Below are 26,361 nucleotides of genomic sequence, written 5' to 3'. Positions count from 1 at the left end.
AGATCTAACATTAATGTTAGATCTGTTATTTCCATCTTTTTAGTCTTAGATTTGGATCTAGATGTAATAATAATAATGACCGAAATTTAGCTTTATACATCTAAACTAGACCTTTGATTTGGGTGCATAGATTGAAAGCACCTTGTATTGAATCTACCCAGATCTAGATATAACCCTGCCTTATCAATTCTAGATTTAGATTTATTAGGCCTAACTTTTAGAACAAATGTTACATCTAGATCTATTAACTTAGTCATTAGATCTGTCCCAGTGCAATGCCTAGTTTAATAGTTAGTATAGGTTTAAGTATGCCTATAATATAGGCTACAATTTGTATGATGATGGGCCTAGGGTCTAGAAATAGTTATAACTGCAATTAGACCTAAAGTCTAGTACATTAATTGGTGTATAACATGATTTACAATCATTCAATACAATTACAAACCACTACATTAGGCCTGTAATGTTTACTAGATCTAGATCTAGGCCTTGCCTGTTGCATATATTGCCAATCTTGCACACCAGTTAATATGTCATATCAATCTCGTATTTTCTTTTTGTTGAACATATACTTACTTGTAAGTTGTACTCTGGGACTTGTATTTGATCTACAGATGAATGATGGAATAGTGTAATTTACTTCTGTACGTTAATTCGGTCTCACTGTATTTCAATGGGCGGCTTTTAAAAGTTAAAACTGCAAGCGTAATACACACAAATAACGTAACACTGTGTCGTATTTACTTAACGTAGGGCAATTGTACTATAACCTAGGGGAGGGCATAATTATTAATTAATATGCATTATAGGCCAGAGGAAAGTTTGCACCCCTTCACACCTGCGCCGAGGGCGACTGCCCCCCTCTTGCTACGCCACTGGCTGTGCTTTCATTCAGTTCTGAATTCTCATTAAAATCTTATGTGATGGATTTTATGCCAGATGTATAATTCCATTCCACAAAACATATAAAAGTTTACATAGACCAGTAAGTGATTAATTTGGGGCAACTGGGCCAATATTGCCCATTAGCATGTTTATTGTTTTTTTATTTCTTTGGCACATTACCCACAGATACATACCACTGGTGCTTCATCCAGTAAACATTCCTTTTTCAAGATCTGACTTCCTTTCTCATCATAGCACTTTGACTTCAACTGGCTGTTGCTAACCATTATAAACCATACATAACAGTAGCCTACATGTCAAGTGGCCTATACGTGATATGGGAATAAGGCTTATGCCCCATTAGGTTGTTTACAATAACTTTGTACTTAAGTTGTGATTCGTAAGTTCCTCAAACTCTTAGGAATGTTTACAGTGAGAGTTAGAATGAAGAGAGAGAAACACTTGTAATACACACAATCAGACATTCATTATATATGATTAGTACAAAATATAAAATATTTTTAGCGCATTTCAAATCATTATTCTCTTTAGTTATTGTTCCCTTAATTCATGTTTAATCATAACTCTAACAAATCAGTCTTAACTTTGTTCATATTCAATACACGAAAAACAAATAAATTAACACTTACTGCTTACAGAATTTCAGGTTTAAAATGAGCTCGCCTATTCTTCGATAGATTCTCATCCATACTGCTCTGCTTTGCTTATTGTTTATTTTTCTATGCTAATTTGGCACCAGCTTTTATAATACCCAAGCTCACGTAGTATCATGGGTGATTTTCGTACAACACGAATATATACTTATTCCTACTAGAACACATACCCAGAGCAATCCTTGGTTAAGTATGTTTGTTTAGTTTAACTGATGTCAGCAGGAATTTAATTGTGATTTTAACCAACCTTCTATAATACTAAACATTTATCTCAGTAAACTCCCACACTTGAAATTGCAGATATATACTTGTACTCTTTTAAGTTCCTGCTTTTCACAGCTGAAAACTCCATCTGTGGCCAGTCAGTGATGCAATTGCATGCAGTAGAGCACCTGTACTCTCATGACATAATCAAAACACGTCTCACACAAAAGCCTCCTTTGTAATAGTGTTACAACTGTGTTCTTGGAAATTCTTTCCAAGGTCTAACTAATGACACAATTGCAAGTGGATACATGTGAGGGTCAAAGAAAGCATTTTACAACCTTTTACAGAGTTTCATTCAAAATTTAATTAAACAACTTTATTTATCAATTTATGCCAGTACACTAGGTATTAAAATGTAGTAGCTTATAATTAAAATGTTTATATTATTTAAGTTTATTTTTTTAGTTTAAAAGGAAATGTTTAAATAAGTTCTCACTCTGCAACTCATAGTCACATGACTTGATAGTGCTGTGATTTTTTATTTATATATTATTTTATATCTTCCCTTACAAATGCTTCAGGTTGTTCAACCAGTTAGAAATACATGCAATAGATACTGACAAGCTATAATATAGACTTCCAACCTCTTCTTGTTTTATTGAAATATCACTATTTGTTCATCCAACATTGACACACTCCTCCCATACCCTCTGTCTTTTAAGACATATCTGTCTGACATTGCCATTAGGTATGTTTTTTAACTCGTAGAAAGAGCAAATTGTACAATACATGATCAATGTGATAGTCTGTTTTGTTTGAGTGCTGAATGGTGATAATTTGCTTTGAGGACTCAATATGTTTAGACCAAAGACAGTGCTTCAAGAAATAGAGAGTGTATGTTTTTTAACTCGTCGAAAGAGCAAATTGTACAGTACATGATCCATGTGTTAGTCTGTTTTGTTTGTGTGCTGAAAGGTGATAATTTGCTTTGAGGGCTCAATATGTTTAGACCAAAGACAGTGCTTCAAGAAATAGAGAGAGTATGTTTTTAGTTTTTTAATATTCATATTTGAAAGCTACATTAATTATTTTTTTGGAAAGCCAACATAGCTAGAAAAAGGAAGGCTTACGAAAGCAGGCACTTGAGTGCAATCCAGCCTAGAACTATGGTTAAATCTAAATTTATTGTTATATATAAATATATATATTAACAAAAGTTACTGAAGCATAAAAACTCAACTTTTTAGGTTAGATAAGAAAACTTAAATGAAGAAAATACTAAATATTTCATTATTGCTTCTCGAGGAATGTACATTGTTAGATGTGCATGGTGTAATCTGATCTATTTATTTACTTTGCTATTCCACCCATGATTTACTGCTTAGGGAAGGTTTAAAGACCAGTAAAACAGTGATATTAAAAGAAAGCAGTTGTAAAAAAGTTAATAGGCCTAAAGCTCTTAAGATTGTAATTTTCTGCTAGAATTTGTAGTCATTCTAGTTAAAAAAAAATACTTTTGATTTTATTTCATATTTTTTAACTTTTGCTGCATATGATTTCATTACAGGTAGTGTTAGGATATGGAAAATAAGAGATAAATTATGATTTTGCCAAAACAAAATGTATTTAGGAGGTTCTAGAGGTTTTGTAAATGTTTGTTTGTAATTAAGCACAAAGCTACACAATGGGCTATCTGTGCTCTGCCCACCACGGGTATCAAAACCCGGTTTCTAGCATTGTAAGTCTGCAGACATACCGCTGTACCACTGGGGGGCTTTTGTAAATGAAATATGATAACTTTAAGATAAAAAGAAGTATTTTTATTCTTAAAATGAAAATCATCTTTCACACCGACCAACTCGGTAAAACCTTCATAAACCTTGCCAAATTTCAGGAAGATACATTAAGTACATTTACAATTACATCTCATGATTTTGTGGTTGGTCTAAAATGACCAAGTCTTCAAATATATATAGTTAACAATCAGCTTATTCATGGATGTAATTAATTTGTCCAATTTCACTTGACCTTGTTTGAGTAGCATCCATTCATGCACTTGGAAAATGTCTAATGTTACCACAAAAGCTTCTTTTAATTTATTAATTTTCCTAGCATTAATGCTCAACTACCCCCCCCCCCTCCCCATTTAAAAACTTCCTATCTTAGAAAATTTTCCCTGAAACTCAAATTGTTCTGCCCCCCAGTGGCACAGCAGTATGTCTGCGCTTACAATGCTAGAATCCGGGTTTCGATACCTGTGGTGGGCAGAGCACAGATAGCCCATTGGGTAGCTTTGTGCTTAATTACAAATAAACAAACAAACAAATTTTTCTTTGAAGTTATTAACTTAATGCATATTATCAATGAATCTCATTAGTAACAGTCATAGCCATACATATAGATTAACATTATAAGTCTGTTAACCCTCTCATTGTTATGTGAAGAGATCAATATTGAGTATACATACAATATAACACTAAAAAGTGTAACACTGAATTTATCATCAATATAAGTATTTAAAAATATTGTTTCATGTACCAATGGAATAGTACATTCAAAATTATTTCTTGGAATTCAGTACATCAAAGTTAATAATCAAATGATAATCAGTGCTATAACGGGTCTTCGTAATCCAGCGCAAGTCTAAGCAATTTCTGCACACTATAACATATTTCACAAATCTTATGCTCTAATACATCATTTTGGTTTAATATTTGTATGTCCTCATTTTCTTTGTAGACTTTATCACAGATGTCAAATGTGATTAAATAAATGGTGTCTGTTCTAAGCCTATTGGTTCATTAAGGTTATCATGCAACACTTGAATCTGTTCACAGAATGTATTAAATGTCCATGTATTCTCATAAAACACTTTCTAACATAAGTCCATATGAGGAATTCACCCACCCACCCCCAGTGGCTCAGTAACAAGTCTGAAGGCTTATAATGCTTAAACTTAGGCTTTGATACATGTAATGGACACAGCACAGATAGGCCATTGTGTAGTTATATGCTTACTAACAAATCATATGATGATCTAGTCTGTTCTGTTTCCTGGCATTATTATTGACCTTAACAAATGACTACATTTTTATGATGATAAAAGCAGTTTACTTGCTGTTCCAATAACATTAATCTCAGACCTCAACTGAGGCCTTAAACTAATGTTATTGGAAAAGCAACTGAACTGCTTTTATTATTATTATTGCTATTATTTATAGATGTTACTGTTAATACTGTCTCATTGGGTGGGTTATCAACAGTTGTCTCTTCCAATAGTTATCTCAACCGATATCATGTACTGTATTATTTTTATCATACTCATGAACTGATGATGTATAATGAATACCATTATCGTAGATTTTTATTTATTACAATGTTTCCTTGGTATCCATATGTAATAATTGAGTTTGTAAGTCCAGTATATATTCTCTTTCAAGTGACATAATCTTTCCAGCCAAACTAGTTGCTCATATCTTCCATCTATGCTTTGAAATTTGTGATATCTGCACCTTTACTTAATGTTAGTCCATGATTCTGCACCTTATCAGTCTTGAAAGTTCCTCCTACATGTGCCTTTTATGTTCTTTTTTCACCTTAAGTTGCCATGCCATGATCTTCACATAATACTTTTATCTGGTCCCTTGTAAGATAAGCTGGATTTTTTTACTCACTTTTGGCAGCTGTAATTGTGAATAAACTTATGTTTTTACCTATCTCTGATTCTTGGATCTCTTCAAGGCCTTTCTAATCATTCATCCCCCTCTTCTCTGTCCTCTTATGAACTGAAATCTATGTTTAGTTCTCACTCACAATCCTCAGTTCAAATCTTTAGCCATCTGTTCCTAATATCATCTTTCTCTTAAGACATAATTTCTTCATATTATCACTCAGATACTTTTTCTGTAGATGCCCCCACATTATTTTCACAGCATGTGGGCTACTACTACTTGTGATATTTCCTTGCTCCAGGGTGTCTTATTCTATAATACTGTAGGCTCATCTCTCCACAAAATTTATCTTTATAGACATTAACAACTTCGGTGATTCACTTTTGTGTTATTCTTTTATACTCTGTAATTATTTTCCAGTCTATGCTTGTTATCCATATATCTGTTTTATCTCATTATTCATAGCTGCTAGTTTCTCTATTTTGTTAGCCTTAACTACTAGCATATTCTTCAGCAATGTTATCTTACCTTTATTTGTATTTAAAGCTCACTGGAATAATACCTTTCTTAGATACTGTATTTTTCATCACTAATATCTTCTTATTTGTGCTAAGTTTCTCAACCTTATCTTTTATTTAAATCTACTACTGTTTCTCTGCTTTCTTCCTTGTTTATTACTGTCAATCTTTAACTGGTATGTTGTTTCCTAGGGACTAGATTAGCTTTCTTAATACTATTTTATAATTCTACAGAAGCCATACCATACAACTTCTAAAGCCCTAGTTCCTCTACTACATGCAAGTCTGTGAAGGGGTCAGATTCTATACTATTGAATGCCACTATCTCTGTCTCTGTGTGCAGCCTGTTGTGCATGACTGAAATTTCCATAACATTGCTTTTAAAAAAATTTGTTCTAGTATTTGACCTTCTAAATCTACTTTATCACATGCAAAGAAAAGGTGTTCTAGTATTAAGTCACCTACTCGTATCTGTACCTGATATTTACCTAATACTTTAACAAGGTGATCCAGTTAGAAGATAAATGCTATAGAAGATTTCTTGCCAGACATTATCCAGTAACTTAGGATAATGTTTTAGTAAATCCTCACTTGACAGTGTCAACTAATTACATTTTATTCATAATAATAACATATGAGGCAAAAAAGGTCCAGACAAAAGCCATCTTCATTGGATGTATGCAATTTTTGGTCAGACAATGCCAACCCCTATTTATGCCCTGTTTATGTAAAGTAGACAGCCATTATAACCTGAAAATGTAAAAAAAACAAACACATAGTGACACAAGTAAATTGAAAACAAAAAAAGGGGGAAAACTTGTACTATAAAAAAAAAAATGGTAAATATTAAATAAGATATTTTAATGTACACAATGCTCTTCCTTAAAACATCTATTTATTATTTGCCATGCAAGTGTATTGTTTATTGTCATCAAGATTACCAAACACTAATTATTTCAGATTTACCCAACCAGGTTTAATTAATGCTTACCTGATATTGCAAATGTATTGTACTGTGTCATCTGTCATTTTTTTTTTAAGATATAAGCATGCATAACCAAATTTACCAGATATATCATATTTACCCAACCAAGTTTAATTAATGCTTCTACATGTATGGTACTAGAAAAATGTTTGCTACCACACTTATAGGTTTAGTAGAATTTTTCATTTTCATTACACATTCTCTTTTAAATATGTTGCTTTCAGACTCCAGTAAATGCTCACCAAACTTTGATTGTGGAAGAGTTTGAACCGGATGTCTTCCGACAGCTGATTGAATACATTCACACAGGCTGTGTCACTCTGCAGGCTAGAACACTTCTCGGTAAGAAATATCGACGTTATAATCTCAGCTGACAATTGTACTGATGAACTATAGTAAATAATATTCATCCACACCTGATTGGTTGAAACACGCAAGAAAAATTGGTTCAGTTGTAATAAAAGCAATAGTTGTAATATATTCTTAAAGCAAAATCAAACAATACCCACTTTCAGTAAACTATTTTAAATATTAGGAGACAATGGATTATTCAGACATTTTAATTATTGTTACCATGCGACTTTTCATCTTGTTGTGTTCCCCAGTAGCTTAATGGTAAGTTTTAAAGGTATCTTAGCAGTCTTTAGAAGACTGAGTATTTGCTATGCCAATAATAATTTTGAATTAATGTTTTAAACTAGTGCATGGATTATAGAGTTATCGTGGACTACTATAACAAAAGTATACTAAGTTCATCATAGTTAGATACATTACATTAAGGCTGCAACATTGAATTTTACCAATAAAAGAATCTTGATGTTAAAGAGAAATAATTTGTTGTAAACAGATACAGAACTGAGCTTAAGTAACAGGAAAGTATTGAGATATGAGTAACCTATATTTCAATGCAGGAACCTTTGCAAGAATAGAGAAATAGGAACACTGTACTTAGTTTCTAAATGAATAAACCTTGACTTAAATAAAATGAAATAAATTGCTACATGTTCATAGTCATTTATAGTCACTAAGATGACTGATAACTTTGTATATTACTTAAAAAGTGAAATAAGCTAGTCATCTTTGTTTTTCAGCTTAGTCATTTTGTACCAGTGAAAAATACAATGAAAGTTTGTTTTCAACTAATTTTTCTCTGTACTGAAACTTTAACACCAGATTAGAGGACAATGAAATAAAGGTATTTCAACCGTAACCAGTTTTTCAAACTATGATCTACATGAAAGTTGAAATGTCAACTGAGTAAAAATAAGTATCTGTCTGATGTGAAACAAAAACAAACCAGATTCAAATTTGTAGTGGTAATGTATATGGTTGGTTTACATATAAAATTCATTTGAAATCTTTATTCACAGGTACCAAATTTATTGAAATGATATCATTGAACAAATGTTTGTGGTAATGAAAAGTTGATATGTTGCAAAAACAAAACAATCCATGTACATTAAGCATGATTTGGGTAACACTCACACTTCTAATCTGGCTTTAAAAGTTTAAAGGAAAATCTCATTTTTGTAACTACATTGTGTTCAAAGTCAAACAATTAACCTTATCGCAACAGGCTCGTGTATTTTACATGACCTTGTAACCACTATGTAACCATGTTAGTATACATACTATGACTATGAAAGTACTTAATGTATCTTCATGTAATTTGCCAAGCTTTCAGTAAATATGTAATCTTTTGTAAACAAAAAAATGGGAATTTTTAATTAATGTATTTTTTCTAAAATGTTATTCATAATTATGTGGTTTTGGAGTGTTGACTGCTCCGAGGGCAAAGTGATTTTCACATTTAAGATTTCAAATGCTTTTCTTCACATGAACATTTTCAGATTTCGTTTGCATAATTTATAAAATTTCCTAAATAAATATAAAATGTTTTTAGCTGCAGCATAGCAGCTCACAGAATGGCTCTTTAATTTTATTTTTCAAGTACAAAATTTTAACTCGTAGCTCCATCTTTTGACGAATTCGAGATCTAATTACAGCTGTGGGTATTGAGGATTTCCTCTTTTGTTTTTTTTTCTTCTGAAAATCTTTCTGTTTTATCTGTTATTTTCTATACTATAACTCTATACACAATTGGTTGACTTGACTGACTTCATAACCACCATAAAATAAAATGAGGAAATAATTTTAAGTTACCCTTTTGTCATTTCTGGAATGACTGTTATGTGAAAGTTGCATGAATAACTGATAAATTTAAAAAATGCTATATTAAACGAATAAAGTAGAAAATACATGATATGTTTATATACCACAGTAACAACAGGACATTTGGACAACTTAGAGTTACAAATATGAGGTAAAAATTGAGAAGATCAACATGTAGTTATCTTGTTGTTTTAAGTAAAACTTTAAAACATTTAACAATTTTTAATAATTTTCTGTAATATCTTAAGTAATTTTTATTCAGTGTAATTTAGTCTATACACTTCTCCCTAATGATCCCTAATATTCAAGAATTTATAATTGCAAAACTTTTTTGGTATAATAAATACATTGATTCACAAATCATTGTTCGCTTTTCATCATATATAACATGCATGTATACCACAGAAGTATATATTTATAAGTTTAAAAAATGTACCTCATCAAAACAAGTATTAAAAGTTTGATTACATGCAGCTGTAATGTAATTTTCAATTTATACAAATTGAAAATTTATACAGTTATGATGCATATAATTATTTAAAAGAAATATATTAAGTAAAGTAGTTTAAAAACTAGTAATCTACATTTGGGCCTTTATTGTTTATTTCTTTACTTTTGATAGGTCTAATGAATGCAGCTGACTATTATGGGCTGGATGAACTGAGACGAGCATGTATGGGGTTTGTTCAGTGTTGCATCAACGTAGACACTGTTTGTGCTCTGTTATCATCTGCTGAAAAGTACATACAGTACAAATGTACTAAATCATTAGTACAGAAGGTGAGTTCCGTTCAGATTTCTGTACATATGATTTTTAATATACCATCAAGAACTGGAATAAGAATAAATGAAATATTTAAGTTCTGTCTTACTCGAGTAGCAAGTGAAGTATAATGTACTAGATTTATTATATAGAGGGTGTTGTACAGTCATCCAACCCACATCTCTTATGGTTTAAGGAAGTTCTACAGTACATGTAACTGGGTCTAAAATAATTTAAAGTGACTGTAGTTTTGGCCTTGATTATATGAACAGCTAGTTTGTAGTAGAATTTTATTAAAAATGTGTCTATTTATGCTATGTCAAATAGGATAACTTACTAAAGCTCTTGAAAGCCACACTTGTCCTATTTCATTTAGATCCAAAGGGCATAGCTGAATTGGATTGCATAAGGCAGCACAGGTCAAACATGATTAACGGGTGTCATGCATATTGATATAATATTAATCAACAGATAGTACTACATAATTCTACATTGCCAGATCTGGATTTGTCTCTAAGTACATATATATTTATTTGAAATAATGCAATTATTGAGAATAAAGTAGCTTCTTTATTCATTTTGAAGAACTTGAGACACTAATTGCTAAAAGTAATTGTATCAGTAATTGCTAATGACAAAATCTGTTGAATACAGACACTTTTTTTCCTTCTAGGATTGATTTTCTATATGTAATTGAGCACAAACTAGAGGTTTAACAATATGATGACATAAACTCAAAGAAAAAAATGGGTCAAGCTAGTTTGTTATGAATTTTGCGCAAAGCTACACGGGGGCTATCTGCACTAGCCGTCTCTAATTTAGCAGTGTAAGACTAGAGGGAAGACAGCTAGTCATTACCACCTACTGCCAACTCTTGGGCTACTCTTTTTACCAACGAATAGTGGGATTGATCATCACATTATAATGCCCCCACAGGTGAAAGGGCAAGCATGTTTGGTGTGATGGGGATTCAAATCTGCGACCTGCAGATTGCGAGTCGAGCACCCTAACCACCTGGCCATGCCCGGCCAGTCAAGCTAGACAGCCAGACTTCCAAAAACAGGTATAAGTCACTTATCCCTCTAAAAAGCCAACAAGGAAAATTTTTTGAGAATAAGGGGACTGCACATTTCTGTATCAAATGCATTTAAAATGTGAAAGCACCATTTAATAAAGGAAATTTTATTTATTCAGGGGTTAATATTTCCATAACACATATGTATTTGTGTGTGTGTGTGTATACATGCAATATGAAGCATTAAATGATGATTGTATTGTTTTTTAATTCCAAAACTGTTTTCTTCAGAGTCTAAGGAAACAGTTTGACTTATTTAATTTTATTTATATATATATATTTTTTTTTTCAACTTGAATCAATAAAATAATTTGTCTTCGTTCACGATGTTATAAAACCACTTTTTTAAGTTCATTGCATTTTCTTTGTCAACTTACATGATTGTAGTCTTAGCAGGATTTTTTGTCCACTCGTACGCATTGTTTTTTCCTGCATCTTTACAAGTTGAGCACTGCGAAAATCTCTTAGTACCTTGCATGTACCAGTGAATTATTCGTATTCAAAACTTTGTGAAACGTTTTTGGCTATTTCTCTATTTCTTTATTGGCCTTTCATTTCTGATAAGAATTTTACTTCGATTTTATTGAAGGTTTTATGTGTAATTAAATTTGATGGAGAGGAAGCCAATTTTTAGAAAATAAACGTTTGGAGACGGCTTGAATGGGTAATGAAGAAAACTTTATCATTAATGTACAATGTTTTGACAAATTATGGGATGATGACATAATTTTTTTGAAACGTTGTACATTTATAATAAAGTTTTCTTCATTATCCATTCAAGCCGTCTCAACTTTAACATCTAATTAGTTTGCTAGAGACATTCTGAATAAATGAAAAATACCTTTCTAGGTAACAATTTATAAGTTTGATTTGATTGCATGCGTAAAATGGAATTATATCTGTAAATTAATGTATAAAGGTAATTTAGAATAATCAAATTTTGTGGTATATATCATACATAATTAACAATGACCTCTTTCAGTAAACAATCCAATGAAAAATACAGCAATTTATGCGACAAAAAAAGACACATGACACTTTTCTTAACCATCATTAAGATTCTCCCATAATCCACTGATAATAATTCATCCAGTTATGTCTGTCAGTACCATATACAGTCAATTTTTTATCTTTGTTTTGACACAAACTTTCAATAACAACTGATGTATGTAATAGTCTTGGTAGGCAAATCAGATTGAGCATGCTGATTGGCTTATGCCTATATATATGCATATTGAGTTTGAAAAATATGGATAAGTGTGTAGTGTCTTGGCGATTCAATTGGCTAATCTTTAAGAGTGTGAAAACCAAGTGTGATGCTACTGTTTGTCACCTTTGATATGATGGGTGACCATCTAAGCTGAAAATACATTTTGCCACAGAAGAAAACAAGCGTGAAGCCAGATCTTTGAAGGCAAAGTTTATAGGCACCTTGCGTGTTCATGTAACAGCTAAACAATTTACATGGAACTTATTGCATTAAAAGGTGATAACCTATTGTATCTTTGAGTAGGTGAATGTAAGGTAATGTATTTATTCTTCTTTTTTTTATCCCAGTACTTCATACTTTCAAGTTAAAACAGAAAATAGTATACTGCTTTCAAAATAAATATCGTCTAGTTTCCAAGTCGTTCTAACTAGTGGCTAAATTACAGGCTTGTCATGGATTATCAGATTTGTTCAAACCTTAGTTAACGTAAGGGAGCTCAGTAATTAACCACATTATTCTTCATCAAACATCTTTGCTCTGTTATAAACATGAAATTGTATACATTTCCATACATACATAAATCAGCCTTGTATCTTTGATAATGGGGGGGTGGGAAAGAAGAAAAAAATTTCTTTTGAGTTGTATACAGATTTCACACTGTGTAATAAAAATATTACAATGTTACATATTCCTGTTAATAAATTTTGTTTTGAAGATCAATATGAATATTTAATATCTGAACCAGTTAAAATACTTTAAAAAGTTTACTAACTTGCATCTGTGTTGCCCAGATTACAGAACTTAGTTGTTTTGGGTTAAATGTAGACTGGTAAGGATTCTAACACCAAACAATCTGTCTCAGGTTCTTGAATTTGTTGACAACCATGGAAATGAAGTTCTCAGTCTTGGATCGTTTGCACTGCTTCCTCTGCATGTGGTTCGACTGATTCTGTCAAGAGAGGAGCTGAGGGCAGATGAGTTGACTAAATTTCAAGCAGCCATGCACTGGAGCAAGAGGTATTGTGACAACATGGTGAGCAGTAATTTGAGGGACACAATGGCAAACTTTATTGAGTGTATTGAGTTCTATAAGATTCCTGCAAGTGTACTAATGAAGGAAGTTCACCCACTGGGAGTAATTCCTGATCATGTTATAATGAATGCTTTAGCTTACCAAGCAGACCCTTCCAGTGTGGATGTCAACAAACTGAGTTCCCCAAATCGCTTCCGCCGGGCCAGCCTCCAGCCTACACACCTATCAGGAGAGATGGATCCTAGTATTTTGGCTTGTATTAGTGCTGGAGCTCTGCCTCCCTTCCAGGAAGAGTCTGAAGAAACACGCAGCAAAAGCAAGCCAGTAGGATGTAAAAGGGTCTTAAGGCCATATAGACGGAGTAAAACTGTGGCTGAAAGCTAAGAAGATATTAACGTAAAGAAAATGGGAAAGGATCCAAATGTATGTTCAACATACTTAACAGTAATAGAAAAAAGCAACCCAAGGGGTAAGTGTGATGGCAAAGATAATCTATTTCAAGGCAGCTAAATGTTTAATACATATGTTTGTTTCTATATTATTTATCTATTGAATTGTTACAAATAAATAAATGTTTATGTATACAAGACGTTTTATAGTAGGTATCATTATGTGAATGGTGCAAAAATATTACATATAACTGCACTAAAGACTGGTTTATCGGCTTGCAATAAGGTGTTTAGATTAAATTAATCCACAGTGTTTTATGAATCTAATGATAAATATAAATTTTCCTGAACTTTATTTACATGACTCTTTGAGTTGCATGTCATTATCTGCAGTGTCTGCCATTTCTCATCTCTACTGGTCAAACCTAACCTCTATTATCCAGCAAGGATTTCAGCATTTGGCCACTGCTTAATTATAGAAATTACTTAAAAAAAGCTTTTTTTCTTCTTCTAAAAACAAACTGTTAGTTCTTTTGTAACAATCTAAAATCAAATTGTATTGATATATTTTGCACCAGTAAACATTGTTGGTAGTACATGTCCTAATGTGACAGCAAGTTTTGGTGTCACTCAAGTCACGTAATATGTATTGCTAATATATGACTTAAGGAAATATGTTAAAGAATAAGACTGGTTTTTACATCATGAAAACACATTTTAGTTGCCAAAAAACTAGACATGGTGGAAGTTATTTGCAGTGTACAAGTACAAAGACACGTCTTTACATGTATGGTCAGTAGAAGTTCAGAAATGACAAATTTAAATTTACTTTTTTAAGAAAATGAAATAATTTAATACTTTATTTATGGGTTACTTTTAGGGTAAATGTAAAACAAATTTACATGTCATTATAAAATACTTATAATGTCAGAGTATGGTTTAATATTTGTTATATTAATTAGTCTGACAATCTCTTGAATACGAAGAAAATTAGTGCTGTAACTTATGTTTGAAAGCATAGAAATACCCATTGAATTAGTATCACAATATGATTGATGATGTCTGATAAGCCTATGAACTGAGTTATGTTGACATGATAACATTCCTTAAGTTTTCAGAAAAGCATTTATAGTATGAAAAGGAAAGAATTAAAAATGGTACATTCACTGAAGTAGACAAACAAACAAAAGAAACAATTATGAAAAATGTAATCCTTATTCTTGACTTTATTAATAGTTAACAGTATATAAGGTAGATTTATTTTAGTGGTGGAAAATAAGCTGGTCCATTGCAATGTTGCATACAAACTAAACTGATAATTATTAGCTAAATGTTTTCGTGCCTCTGAATTTACTGTGTTTATCATACTACTTTCAAAGTTGTCACCCGTTACAGAATACAAAAATCACTAATTACATGGTTGATTATCCATTTGTTTATAATTTCTCTTTGGAAAATTTCATAAAATCTTTTATTCTGCATTTGGAGCAGGAATGCAATTTCCAAAAAAAAAATTATAATGATACTCAGTATACTTGCAGGTCAAGTATACAAATTTGAACCCCTCTCATCCCTATGATTTTAAAAGCTGTTTCATTATTAACAGCATAGTAGGTATTGGTATTCAGTATTTATACTTGAGGAAAGTATGCAAATGTGAACCCTTTATCCTCATCCTTCATGATTTAAAAAAATGTTTAAGATGTAAGAATATGACAAATATTGTAAAAACTGTACTGCGGTTCTACACTTTATCTTTATAGCTTGATACAAAATGTTATATATATATTTATTTATTTATTCAGAAACACTTCTAAATTCATTTGTTAACACTAAAGATTATGTATTAATCACCCACATTGCATTATTTTGTAATAACGTAATAATTTCGTAAATTTTTTGCTCTAAGAACATCAATGATGTGTTATGTGAGAGTAAATGTGGATACGTGACACAGAAATTTTAGAAACGTGTGTGGAGATGATAATATTGTGTTTTTTAGAAGTTTAAAAATGCTTTGTTCTTGTAGTTTCTAAACAAACTTTCTGCTGGATCATGCATATGACAAAATGTTTATTACCTTTAAGGTTTATGATCAGCAAAATTAGATGTGAGTATAGAGCAGTTGTTGTTAGAGTAACACTACAAATCAGATTTAACAGTAATTTGTTTTCGGAACTTTAAAAGCAAAAATATATGGTATTTTTATGAGGAATGCAGAAAAATAGTCTGCTTCTGTAAATTTATAAAATAAACTATTTCTCCTATGAAGTATTGGCAATTTGTTAAAACACTAAAATTATATATATAAATATATATTTAAGTGGATCAAAATATATAGTTTTGATTATTGAATATTTGCTAACAAAATATTAAGGCAAGCCAAAACCCTTGTATGTTTCATAAGATGCTGCTGTGTACAATTGTCCATGTTATGAATCAAGTAAGTTCCATTATTTTTTATAGAATTGAGCAGTAACATTAGACTTCATAGTAAAATTCAAATGCATGCATATACTCTAAAGCTGATAAACTAACTCATTGATAATTACTAAAATATGAATTCAACATGTCGGTAAGTAGCAAAATGTTATTACTTTTGAGTTTTAACAACTTGCGTAAATCATCACACAACCTCATATTCTTGGTCACCACACAGTAGCAGGCCACAACTACAAACTTAACACAACACATTCAGCTGAAGAGCAGGGGCCTCATTCACTGTCCATTCTTCTGCTTGAGTGGAAGGAAGTGCGCAGTTTTAAGTTTGAAATGTGTTATTTCATAGTACAGTCCATATAAAAATTCCAATGTACACACGTGATATGGCACCTAAAAAAAAAAAATACTACATTGTAATCTTATCAACTAATTCTATTGTCATTTGGCTGCAGAAGCAAACGTAGACTTACCTATGTGATGCATTGAATGTAACCTAAGCCTGCTTCACAGACTAAAATGAATTCATGTAAAATGCCAAATTTTTTTAAAGAAATATTCTTAATGGAAGTGTATTAAATATATTAGTTTATCTAACTTGGCTTTTTATAGGGAAGAATAACAAAAGATAAAAATAGTGCACTGGATTGTAGCTTTAAATCAAGCTTTGTATATATATATATATGTATTGTTTGGATACAAAAACAGTTATCTGTTATTTAATGTAGGTTAAATATTACTTCTCAGTTATGTTTATTTTAATCTTAACAACTATCTAAAGCAATACATAGTGAAACACCAGTTTCTGTCATTTTAGACATCAGTTGAGATAATTAAGCTAATAATAACTTTGCTTGTAAAATAATAAATCAAAACACTAATTTTAAAGAGAAAGCTATATTAAATTTAAACAAAGGTTAAACTTCAAACAAAATTTACAGTTAAACCCTTGAATATGTATGTTATGACTATCCCTTCTCTTATTTCCTTACAGCTCATAAAAAATTTAGAAAATAAACTTAAAATAAGCTTTAATGTAATTTGACTGCAAAGTTATTCAAAAATATGTGTAATACCAAAATTATCCAAAGCACACTACAGATTTTTCACCAAAATTAAAACATGAAAAAATAGAATTTAAGGTATTACTCTTATGAAGTTAAGGTAAATAAAGAAACAACTCTACAATAGACTTGATGTAGAATCCTTAAAAATCTGCACATTAACAAGACTTGGCTATATAAGAGTATTTCTGAGTCATACTGCTACTTTTTTGGAGTTCTGGCAACAAGACTTGGCTATATGAGGGTATTTCTGAGTCAGTCTGCTTCTTTTTTGGAGTTCTGGCAACAAGACTTGGCTATATGAGGGTATTTCTGAGTCAGTCTGCTTCTTTTTTTATTTCTGGCAACAAGACTGTTATATAAGGGTATTTCTGAGTCATTCTGCTTCTTCTTTGAAGTTCTGGCAACAAGACTTGGCTATATGAGGGTATTTCTAAGCTTTCACCTAACAGATAATATACTCCTTAGTGCCCTAAATGTTCCTGGAACTGATGTGTTCCATAGGTGCAGTTTAAATTAAGCTTCTTTGTCCCCTGCTTTTGAATAGATAAAAGTTTGTAGAGGACATCATAGCATATTTTCGTGTTGAGTGATGTCCTAGTGGCTACAGTAGCCATCAAGAGAGCTCCTTTACTGGTATATATTAGATTTTTTGAGCCTATAATCGTAGATCAGCTCTCCTTAAAAGTATTATATTGCTCTAATAAAATTCTCTCTGTGTGCTCGAACAATTGGTTGTTTACTTGTTTTGGCATTTTAAAGTTGTCTTGTACGTTGCAAACAAAAAAGTATTCTGGTCCTTGACTGTTGTAAAGACAATTCCTTACCTGGTGGTTTTAAAAACTGCAAGTGTAGAAGCTGTAATTGGCCTCCTTTCATCTCCTATTGTAGCACTGTAGCTGCCATATCCAGTTGAGATTACTGTTTATCTACTATCCACACTGACACTTAAGTAGTTTGTGAATGAGTAATTAGACTGTCCTTCAGTTTGAGTTGGATGTAAACCAAAGTGCAGGTGGCTCCACTGAAATGCATGAATTGGTCACCTGTCTCTGTGTTGAAGCCATAGCAGCTAACTTCTCTGTTACACCCTAAGGTCCCCTGTGTCACCATCTCATATCTAGTGACTGGAGACAGTTGCTGTTAAAAATCTGACATCTTTTACTCACATGTGATGATGCACAGCTTAACTGACTTGACTTAACTTGTTGAAATAATCTGTTTATGTGGAATAGTTCTCACTAATACTTTATCTTTTTGCATTGAAATATGATGGGTGAAGTGGCAGGTGTAGCATGGCCACAAGCTATAACTTAGTGTGATTTGGGTGACCTGTTCCATAGTTTAACTATTTCAGGCTTATATATTTTCAGGAATCTTTAAGTTAGGAAGTTGTTGTTTTTTTCTTTTGGCTACAAAATAGAAAATCTGATGTAGCTCTTCAGATTTTCCTGGTAGTCCACACTTAACACATTTCAGAACAGCCTTTTAAGATTTACATCTGGCTTCTTAGGGGCTAGTGAATAATCATTTGGAAATGAACTGCTTCACCTGAGAGAGTGAAAAGGTCTTGCTTTCATTTCAGGAGATGAGCATTAGCAAATCTGCAGCTAAAATGGACCGTGATTATCTATTGTATCCTAATGTAGTTTCATCTATTTCAAGTCAGTTAATCCTCCTTATTGGCTGATCACCATAGCTGTTTATGGTGCTGAAGTTCTGCTCACAGAAACTGATCAAAGTCACTGTACCTGACTGAAAAGTCCTTCTGCTGGCTTACAGGTACTACAGCTTTTCTGTCCTGGTTTCTGCTGTAGGTACTAAGAGAATCCATATTCCTTTACAGCCTTGATGTTATTAATCAAATAGATTCATCCAAGGTTACAACCAAGATGCTTGGCCATTTGTGCTGCTCTCATGCTCTGACAGATGTAAATTGCTGCCACTTTAAAATACACCACATCAAATAGAAAGAGAGAGAAATATAAGAAAACATTACCTATGAAAATGGCCCAAATTATTTCGGATACCAGTCACAGCATCAAAGTGCTTCAAGGGCAAGTCTTTTCACATGCAAGTCGGGTAGCGAATCCGCTGCAACGGGTTTTCTATAGAAAAGTATGTACTAAGACTTAATTTTATAATAACATACAATGAAAAATGAAATTACATAAAATTTAAACAAGAGTTTGAATTTATAATAAATTTATAGTTAAACTGTTCGACGCTACTTTAGTGAAAACTTTAAACTCTTCATACCTGAAAAGTATGATGCATTTGTAACTAATACATCTTGAAAGTATGAGAATTGGTTTTAAATATCCTCTAACACTTTCCATTTCGAATCCTGATAGTTACAGGAGTATATGTGTATGTATAAATCATAGGAATTGGTGATAAATAGATGTTTTTAAAAAAAAGTGTAAGAGATTGCTGTATGTATTGATATACAGGTAATACAAATAAACTGTACATATATAAAATGTACGTAAAAAAATAAAATAAAAGGAGCCAACTAAGTTAATGTTTAAAATATGGTGCTGAAAAGATAAAGTATACTATTAAAATATTAAATAAGAGTAGTCAGTTACAGCACGTAACTGGCCCATTGGTCATGGTTTGTGAAATTCTATAACAACAACAAGATATAAATAGTATACATACTTTTTAGGTTTAGATAAATAAAGTATTACCACATATTTTATAATCTATTTTGTTCTAAAATATAAACAAAGTATTTTTACTATAGTAGTGAAAATTCATAAATGTATACTGACACACTTGCAATCAATGTTACTTCTTGGGAGTAATAAAGCTTCAAATTTTAAACATCTTAAAACATGAATGTTTGGTTAAATGCAAGTTTCCTAGTTACTTGTACAGTTTTATGAGCTCCATATTCAATAGAACCTTAATTCATTATCTCGTAGCTATATGATGTGAACTGTTAATTTACCTTTATAGGACAAATGAGTAGTGTTTGAGTGACTCTTGTAATAGTGAATGAGTACTGGTAAAGGAAATGTTTCAAAATTATGGTATTATAAGTACACAACTTGCGTGTTTTACCTCATTTTGTTTGCAATAAATCTATTGCCTTATAAACGTTCTATATATATCACTGTAATGAAACCTGTACCTTTTTGTTTTATTATTTAGGTGAATGTGTTAAACCTACAGGTAAGATTTATCAATACCTTTAAAATCAGCACAACTAATAAGGATCAGTTCTTGTTTACTATAAGAGTGTAGAATGTTTTCAGTTGCCTTTAGATTTAAGAACAATTTCCTTAGAGCTGTTTGTGCAATTTCGTAAAGAAAAATGGCCAGCTTTTTCATATGCTAAAAATGAAATTAATTTTTTACCTAAATTTTATTCTTGAGAGCCATCATATTTTATTTAGATATACAAATATAAGGTATGTACAGAATGCTTTTAGGTTTATATAGGTATCTGTTATAATAATATTCAGTTTTTGTCTGTCCAGAAAATGTGTGCTCACCTTACTGTCTAAATGTAAATGCGAGCACACTTCAACGGATGTAAATATATTTTCGTAGACATTTTGTACAACAACAAATTAAAAGCTTATCAAAGTTTTAAAAAGGTCTAATGTTGGGTCATATAATAACATTATATGTTTATTTATTGATAGTATTATGTATGGTAAAGTTTAGCCCTATCTAAACTAAAGCAAAACATGTACACAGGTTAGTGTTAACTTATCTTTTTCTCGAATATAGGCTGTACTTAATAAAGGCTTAACTAATATTGAATATAGGCTGTACTTAATAAAGGCTTAAGTAATACTAATTTGACTGCAAATGTTTTGTGGGTCTGTGCTAGCACATACATGTTTAAACTTTGTCTTTATTTAGCATGCTTTGCAGTTCACAATTATGATATCAGTTGGAATTTATTTTATCTAAATGCACAAAGATGTTTGATTTACTGGGAGTGCATGAGAGCAGCAAATGCTACCTACTACTTTTCCTGAAGATAGATGAAAATAGCATGCATAACAGTAGTCTTTGAATCAAAAGTATACTCACATACCCAAATTCTGATCGATTGATCAAATATGAATTTAGGTATTGTTACCTTGTAAGATTCAGGAAAACAAGAATTTGTATCTTTATGCATTATCATTTCTTTTGCTTCTTTTTATTCAGTTAAGTAAGATATCTATTTTATTTTAGATGTAACTGATTCCCATTAACTTTTCAGGAAGATACTTAAATTTCAGTGGTTTTGTACAAGTGGAAAGATTCTGTAAGAAAAAAATAAATCAATCTTAAAATCTAAAGGTTTGTTTAGAGTCACATACAGAATGGTAAATATATACACAATACCTTCAGCTTATAGTTCAGAGTGAAATTTAGTCTAGTTGTTTATTTTAACACAAATATATGCTTGATTACATATTTATCATTTTATTTTATTTTAGATAGGAATGTTACATTTGCCACACTTTACCATTTAGTGGGGGAAAAAGTTTAAAACAAACTACTGCATTTTCATTATTGTCTTTATTTTTTTATATTATAATTTGTCTTATTCACAATAGAGAACACCAAAAAGGGTACCCATACCTAATGACTGGTTGTGATGAGTGAAGTATCCTGAAAAGAAATCAGTCTTATTCTCTGGAAATCAAGAATATTGTGATCAAAATTAATGTCAAGTACATATCCTATCGCTTGCCAAAACATAGACTTATAACTATTCTCAACATGCACATTCTGGTTTAGGTGCGAGTTAGCCCTGTGGTACAGCTATGGATTTTGGAGCTGGCAAGCCATGTTCAAATCCATGTGATACCACAAAATATTCCCTGCACTTTAAACTGTGGGTGCATTATAAGAGTTACAATCAATCGTTTAGTATTGGTGGTAGAGTGCTGTTTACCAGCTGTCCTCCCTTTGGTCAGTTGTTCAATATTAGTGATAGTCTTAGTAGTTTTGCCATAAATACAAAAACAAGCAAAAAACTCAAATTCAGATACCATCTGGTTATCTCTTCTTTTTTTTTTCCCCATATCTCTGTAGCTTAGCTGTATTTAAACTGTGGTGACTTGACATAGTTATGGACCTATGGAAGGAATTACTCCCATATGTTATTGTTATCATCTTTACTGCAGCTTCTTTTTGATGATAATATTTCTGTTTTTTAATTTTATTTCTTCCAATACAACTTTTTTTTAAATTATTTGCTCATTCATGTCCTATTAAGTTGTTCGTAATTAAAGACCACAGCTACGCATCAAGGTTGGTTTAGGTATGTATGCCTTTATTGTGGATTTATGATTAAAAGTATTCATAAAGAAGCATTTTCTAATACTGTAGAGCAGCGTTTTAGAAAACTCCTGTACTTCAGAAAAATATATCTGAAATCCTAACTTCTGTAATGTGTGTTACAGTAATGTACTATGCAATGTACTATTAGGTATTCAACACAATTACATCATGTATGTGCATGTTTCTGAATCTTATTCGAGTTCATTTTCTTTTTTCAAAGTCATATTAATGACTACTGTTCTACTTTTAAAAATGCCTTACTTAGCTGTTATCATCATCTTAACATGAGGAATAAGATGGTAACCCTGTGAGATGTTCTAACTGAATTTCTGGCTACACAAGTGATGCTTTTTGTTTTTAGATTTCTCACTTATCTTAAGAACTTATAATTTCATTAGCATCACTTAGATACAGTTCTTGGTGCCTGTTTCTCTGAACATTTTCTCTGTGTTTTTTAATCTAAAATTTCTATGACATATGTAAGCCAAAGTCATTTCAATCAAGTTCATGAAACAAATTTTCAAATTTCATGCAAAAGATGAATGTGTCAACTCTTATCAGTGTATTGTAACCCAGTGAAGCTGTATGTTAATTTAGGTGATGAAAATGGATTGGTTTTAATATTAGATATACATATAACTTTATAGTCTTTTGTTATTAAAGAGAATTTGAGGATATTCAGATTTTCAGCTAAATTTATAAGGTTTTTCTTCACATATTTCTTTAACAAGAATTCTTATATATAATTCATATCTAATGCCTTTGTAGGTCAAAGTTATTTGTATTTTCAATATTAACAAACCCTACATTTGTGTAGACTTTTCTAGTAGTATAAACATAACCCTACCACACATTTTCACTATTAATTAATTGTTCAATACTGTAAAGATGTCCAAAAACACCCCTTTCAGTTATCAACTAAACAATATTAAAAAACCTGTGTTCTTTTTTGTTTTTAGTTATTTTCTTAAGAACAATTGATTGAAATCGACTGATTACACGTAGTTAAGACCATCACTAAAACAACAGTAAACATGTTGGACAACTTAAGAAATTTGTCAGTGCTTTTTATCTTCCTGCTCTTAAGGCTTTCCTATGTAAGGATCAGTGCACTCAGAAGTATGTATGAAATAGCAAAGAAGCCTCAAAACATTTTTCATCATGCCTAAAATTAAAATTATCATCCTTATCCTTAGTTTTACATCCATTCCTTTGATCTAGAATGCACACAACTTAGAATACAATATGAAAATACAAGGTTGTATTTTAAAAAGGCAATAAATCCATATGAAGATAAGCTATATGAGACAGCTAGTATGAAAAAAGTTTGGTTTGTGCTCATTCCAAAATTTTCATTTGTATTTGACATGGAGCAAGAGTATTCCAATCTAATTATGTTATTTTGTTCAGGCTTTTAATACATATCACACTGTAATAATTGATGTTTTATTGGTGTTGTGGACTACTAACAATTGGTAAGTTATAAATATTCATTGGAATATATAAATCTGCTGTTTTGTGGTGTGTGTGTGTGTGTGTGTGTGTATATCTGTATTTGTTGTGAACGTGTTACAACTGTTCAATGGCAAGAGTTTTATAAATTATAGATGTAGTAATTGCCAAAAAATTAATAAATTTGTTGAAGTTATTAAAGTGCTGGAAATATTTTTTCACATAGTGGTAATTCTGTACGCTTTAAAACTGATTTCATTTATATTCTCAGCATGAGATATTTTCTGAAACTAGGCAAAAATATAATGTCTTCTTTGTCATTGTAAAATATTAATGTCTATCATAAGAGAACTCTGTAAAGCACAGAAAGTGTAGATACACATTTGTCTTCTTTCTAATTTTAATGTATGAACAGTCTTAACATATAACTTTCATAGGAGGATACATTTTAGTATTTGTACATCACAGTATGAGCCCCAATTTGATTTCTCTGATCCTCTATATGCAACACTTTTTTAGCTTAGTTAGCTGAATTTTACATATATATATGTGCTTTAAAAAGAAACTTATTATTTTTACTTGACTAGTTTTAAAGAGTTAAGACAAGACTTTATTGGAGAGTGATTTTTTTTATATATATGTTTACAATTAGTTATGATTGCAACTTAATAAAGAATTTATTTATTTTTATTCTCGTCAATCAGATGAGGCTTTTTTGATTTCCACTTTTCAAATTAACTATTATTAAATGAATAATGATTTCTTTGAGTGTTTAGGTGTGTCAACCACCTCATCAGAAAATGTATGTTTACCTTAGATTAAGAAATGGCCAAGATGTGGGGTATTTCAGTAGTTAGTTTCAAAAACTTTGAGCTATTAATTGATATACACGTGTAATGTTTAACTAGCAGTGTTACTCGACAGGTTACAAACTTTTATGTAGAGTTGAACAATATCTAAGTTTATCGAATTTTTAATTGTTATCAAATTATAATTATTTTAAATTAATAAATTAAAGTTTTATTGTAATTATTTATTGATAACAGGCTTAAGTATCAAGCAAGCATATGTACAACTGTTGTTAAAATGTAACTGAGCAATTAAAATTTAAAAAATGAGTTCTTTACTGTATTCTATTTCATGAGGTTAAATGTCTCTGTATGGAAGTATTTTTGTATCACTGTTGTATTATGGCTGTGCACAAACTGCTGGACTTGTATAGTATTTACCTATTTGTAAACAGTCCTAAAACAATAAACTCATGTGTATTAGCTAAAATAAAGAATAGAAGAGTTTTCTTTCAATCTACATGTAGTTAACCAAAAACAAAGTGACAGAAATGTTAAAAATACTTTGGAGATTCTGTAGAAGTAACAGGATATGATGATAATGAAATAACTAGGGATACTCACAATAACTAAAAACTACTCATCATTTTAAAACTTACTTGATTCAAATTAACAAAACAAGTAGCTTAAATACTTAGCAATAAAATAGAGAATATATAAATTTCATCAAAATAAAATGGATAATTTAGACAGGTGGTATTAACTTCATTATTATTGTACCAAGTCTCTTGTTTTTTTCTTAGCCCTGACATAGCCTTGTGGTTAGGAAGGTCAACTTGCAATCTGAGGGTCAGAAGTCCAAATCCCATCAACAAACATGCTCACCATTTCAGCCATGGAGGCTTTATAATGTTACTGTTAATCCCATTGTTCATTAGTAAAGAGTAGGCCTAGAACTGTTGGTGGATGGTGTTGACTAGCTGCCTTCACTCTAGTCTGTCACTTATAAATTAGGAACACATAGCGAAACTAGCCCTCATGAACAAAAACACAAACAACTGAATCTGTTGAACACTGGAGGTATTGTATCTAACCACAGATTTAATGACTGAGACAAAGTTAGTGTCAATTCAGTGATTGGTGATCATCTATAAGCATTCCACTTCCACAACTTGACAAATTTGAATTAATGAAGGTAAACTACAAAATGCAAAAAAGTGAGAACTTTAAGTAACCTAGTTGTTCAGGACAACTTGGCTAAAAGTCATTAAGAAACTACTACCCTTTTCTTCCACATACTTTTATGAGTGAGCCTTCTCTACCATGGCAATTATAAAAATGAAGGAAAGAAACCATCTTCAACTCAATGCAACTTTTTGAGTCACTACTTCAAACATTACCCTAAGAATATGCATGCCAATGAAATGCAACCACAGACTTTTCACTAATGACTAATTATTTCATTTCTGCTAATAGAATTTTTTTTATATATAATTATAGCAATAAAACTTACTCTCAACAAAATTATTGCAATTTTTAATGTCTTTAAAATTTCCATTAATGATTAATATAAAACTAAAATGCGTGTAAATAAAAATATACTTCTTGGAAAAAGTGTGATTTTTATCGTGGTGGGATTAATGTTTTTTGACAAAATGGTTGGTGGGACATTTGATGCAAAAGGTTGAGAACCACTGGTTTAGGAAACTATATAGTAAAGGAAAAAAACAATTTAGAA

At 31.2% G+C, this 26,361-nt stretch overlaps 1 protein-coding gene and 1 long non-coding RNA gene across 2 annotated transcripts in view; one reads left to right on the top strand and one right to left on the bottom strand.

Annotated features, from left to right (window-relative positions):
• LOC106462091 (serine-enriched protein-like) overlaps positions 1 to 26,361 on the top strand; it is a 35,215-nt gene that overhangs the window by 8,418 nt on the left and 436 nt on the right. The window contains exons 4-6 of the mRNA XM_022389231.1: positions 7,165 to 7,282; positions 9,735 to 9,892; positions 13,023 to 13,662. Coding sequence (XP_022244939.1) covers positions 7,165 to 7,282; positions 9,735 to 9,892; positions 13,023 to 13,577 — 831 coding nt within the window. The 3' untranslated portion in view covers positions 13,578 to 13,662. The remainder of the gene's footprint in view (positions 1 to 7,164; positions 7,283 to 9,734; positions 9,893 to 13,022; positions 13,663 to 26,361) is intronic.
• Positions 15,820 to 25,320, bottom strand: LOC111086430. Its single transcript, XR_002611149.1, has 3 exons — positions 21,679 to 25,320; positions 19,085 to 19,193; positions 15,820 to 16,414 (listed from the first exon to the last, which is right to left on the bottom strand). It is a non-coding gene; the product is annotated as an uncharacterized LOC111086430 (long non-coding RNA).

This window comes from Limulus polyphemus, unplaced genomic scaffold (assembly GCF_000517525.1).
Source record: "Limulus polyphemus unplaced genomic scaffold, Limulus_polyphemus-2.1.2 Scaffold1091, whole genome shotgun sequence".
Lineage (NCBI taxonomy): Eukaryota > Metazoa > Arthropoda > Merostomata > Xiphosura > Limulidae > Limulus > Limulus polyphemus.
The sequence above is the reverse complement of the archived record's forward strand: the minus strand, read 5'-3'. Positions and strand labels throughout refer to the sequence as shown.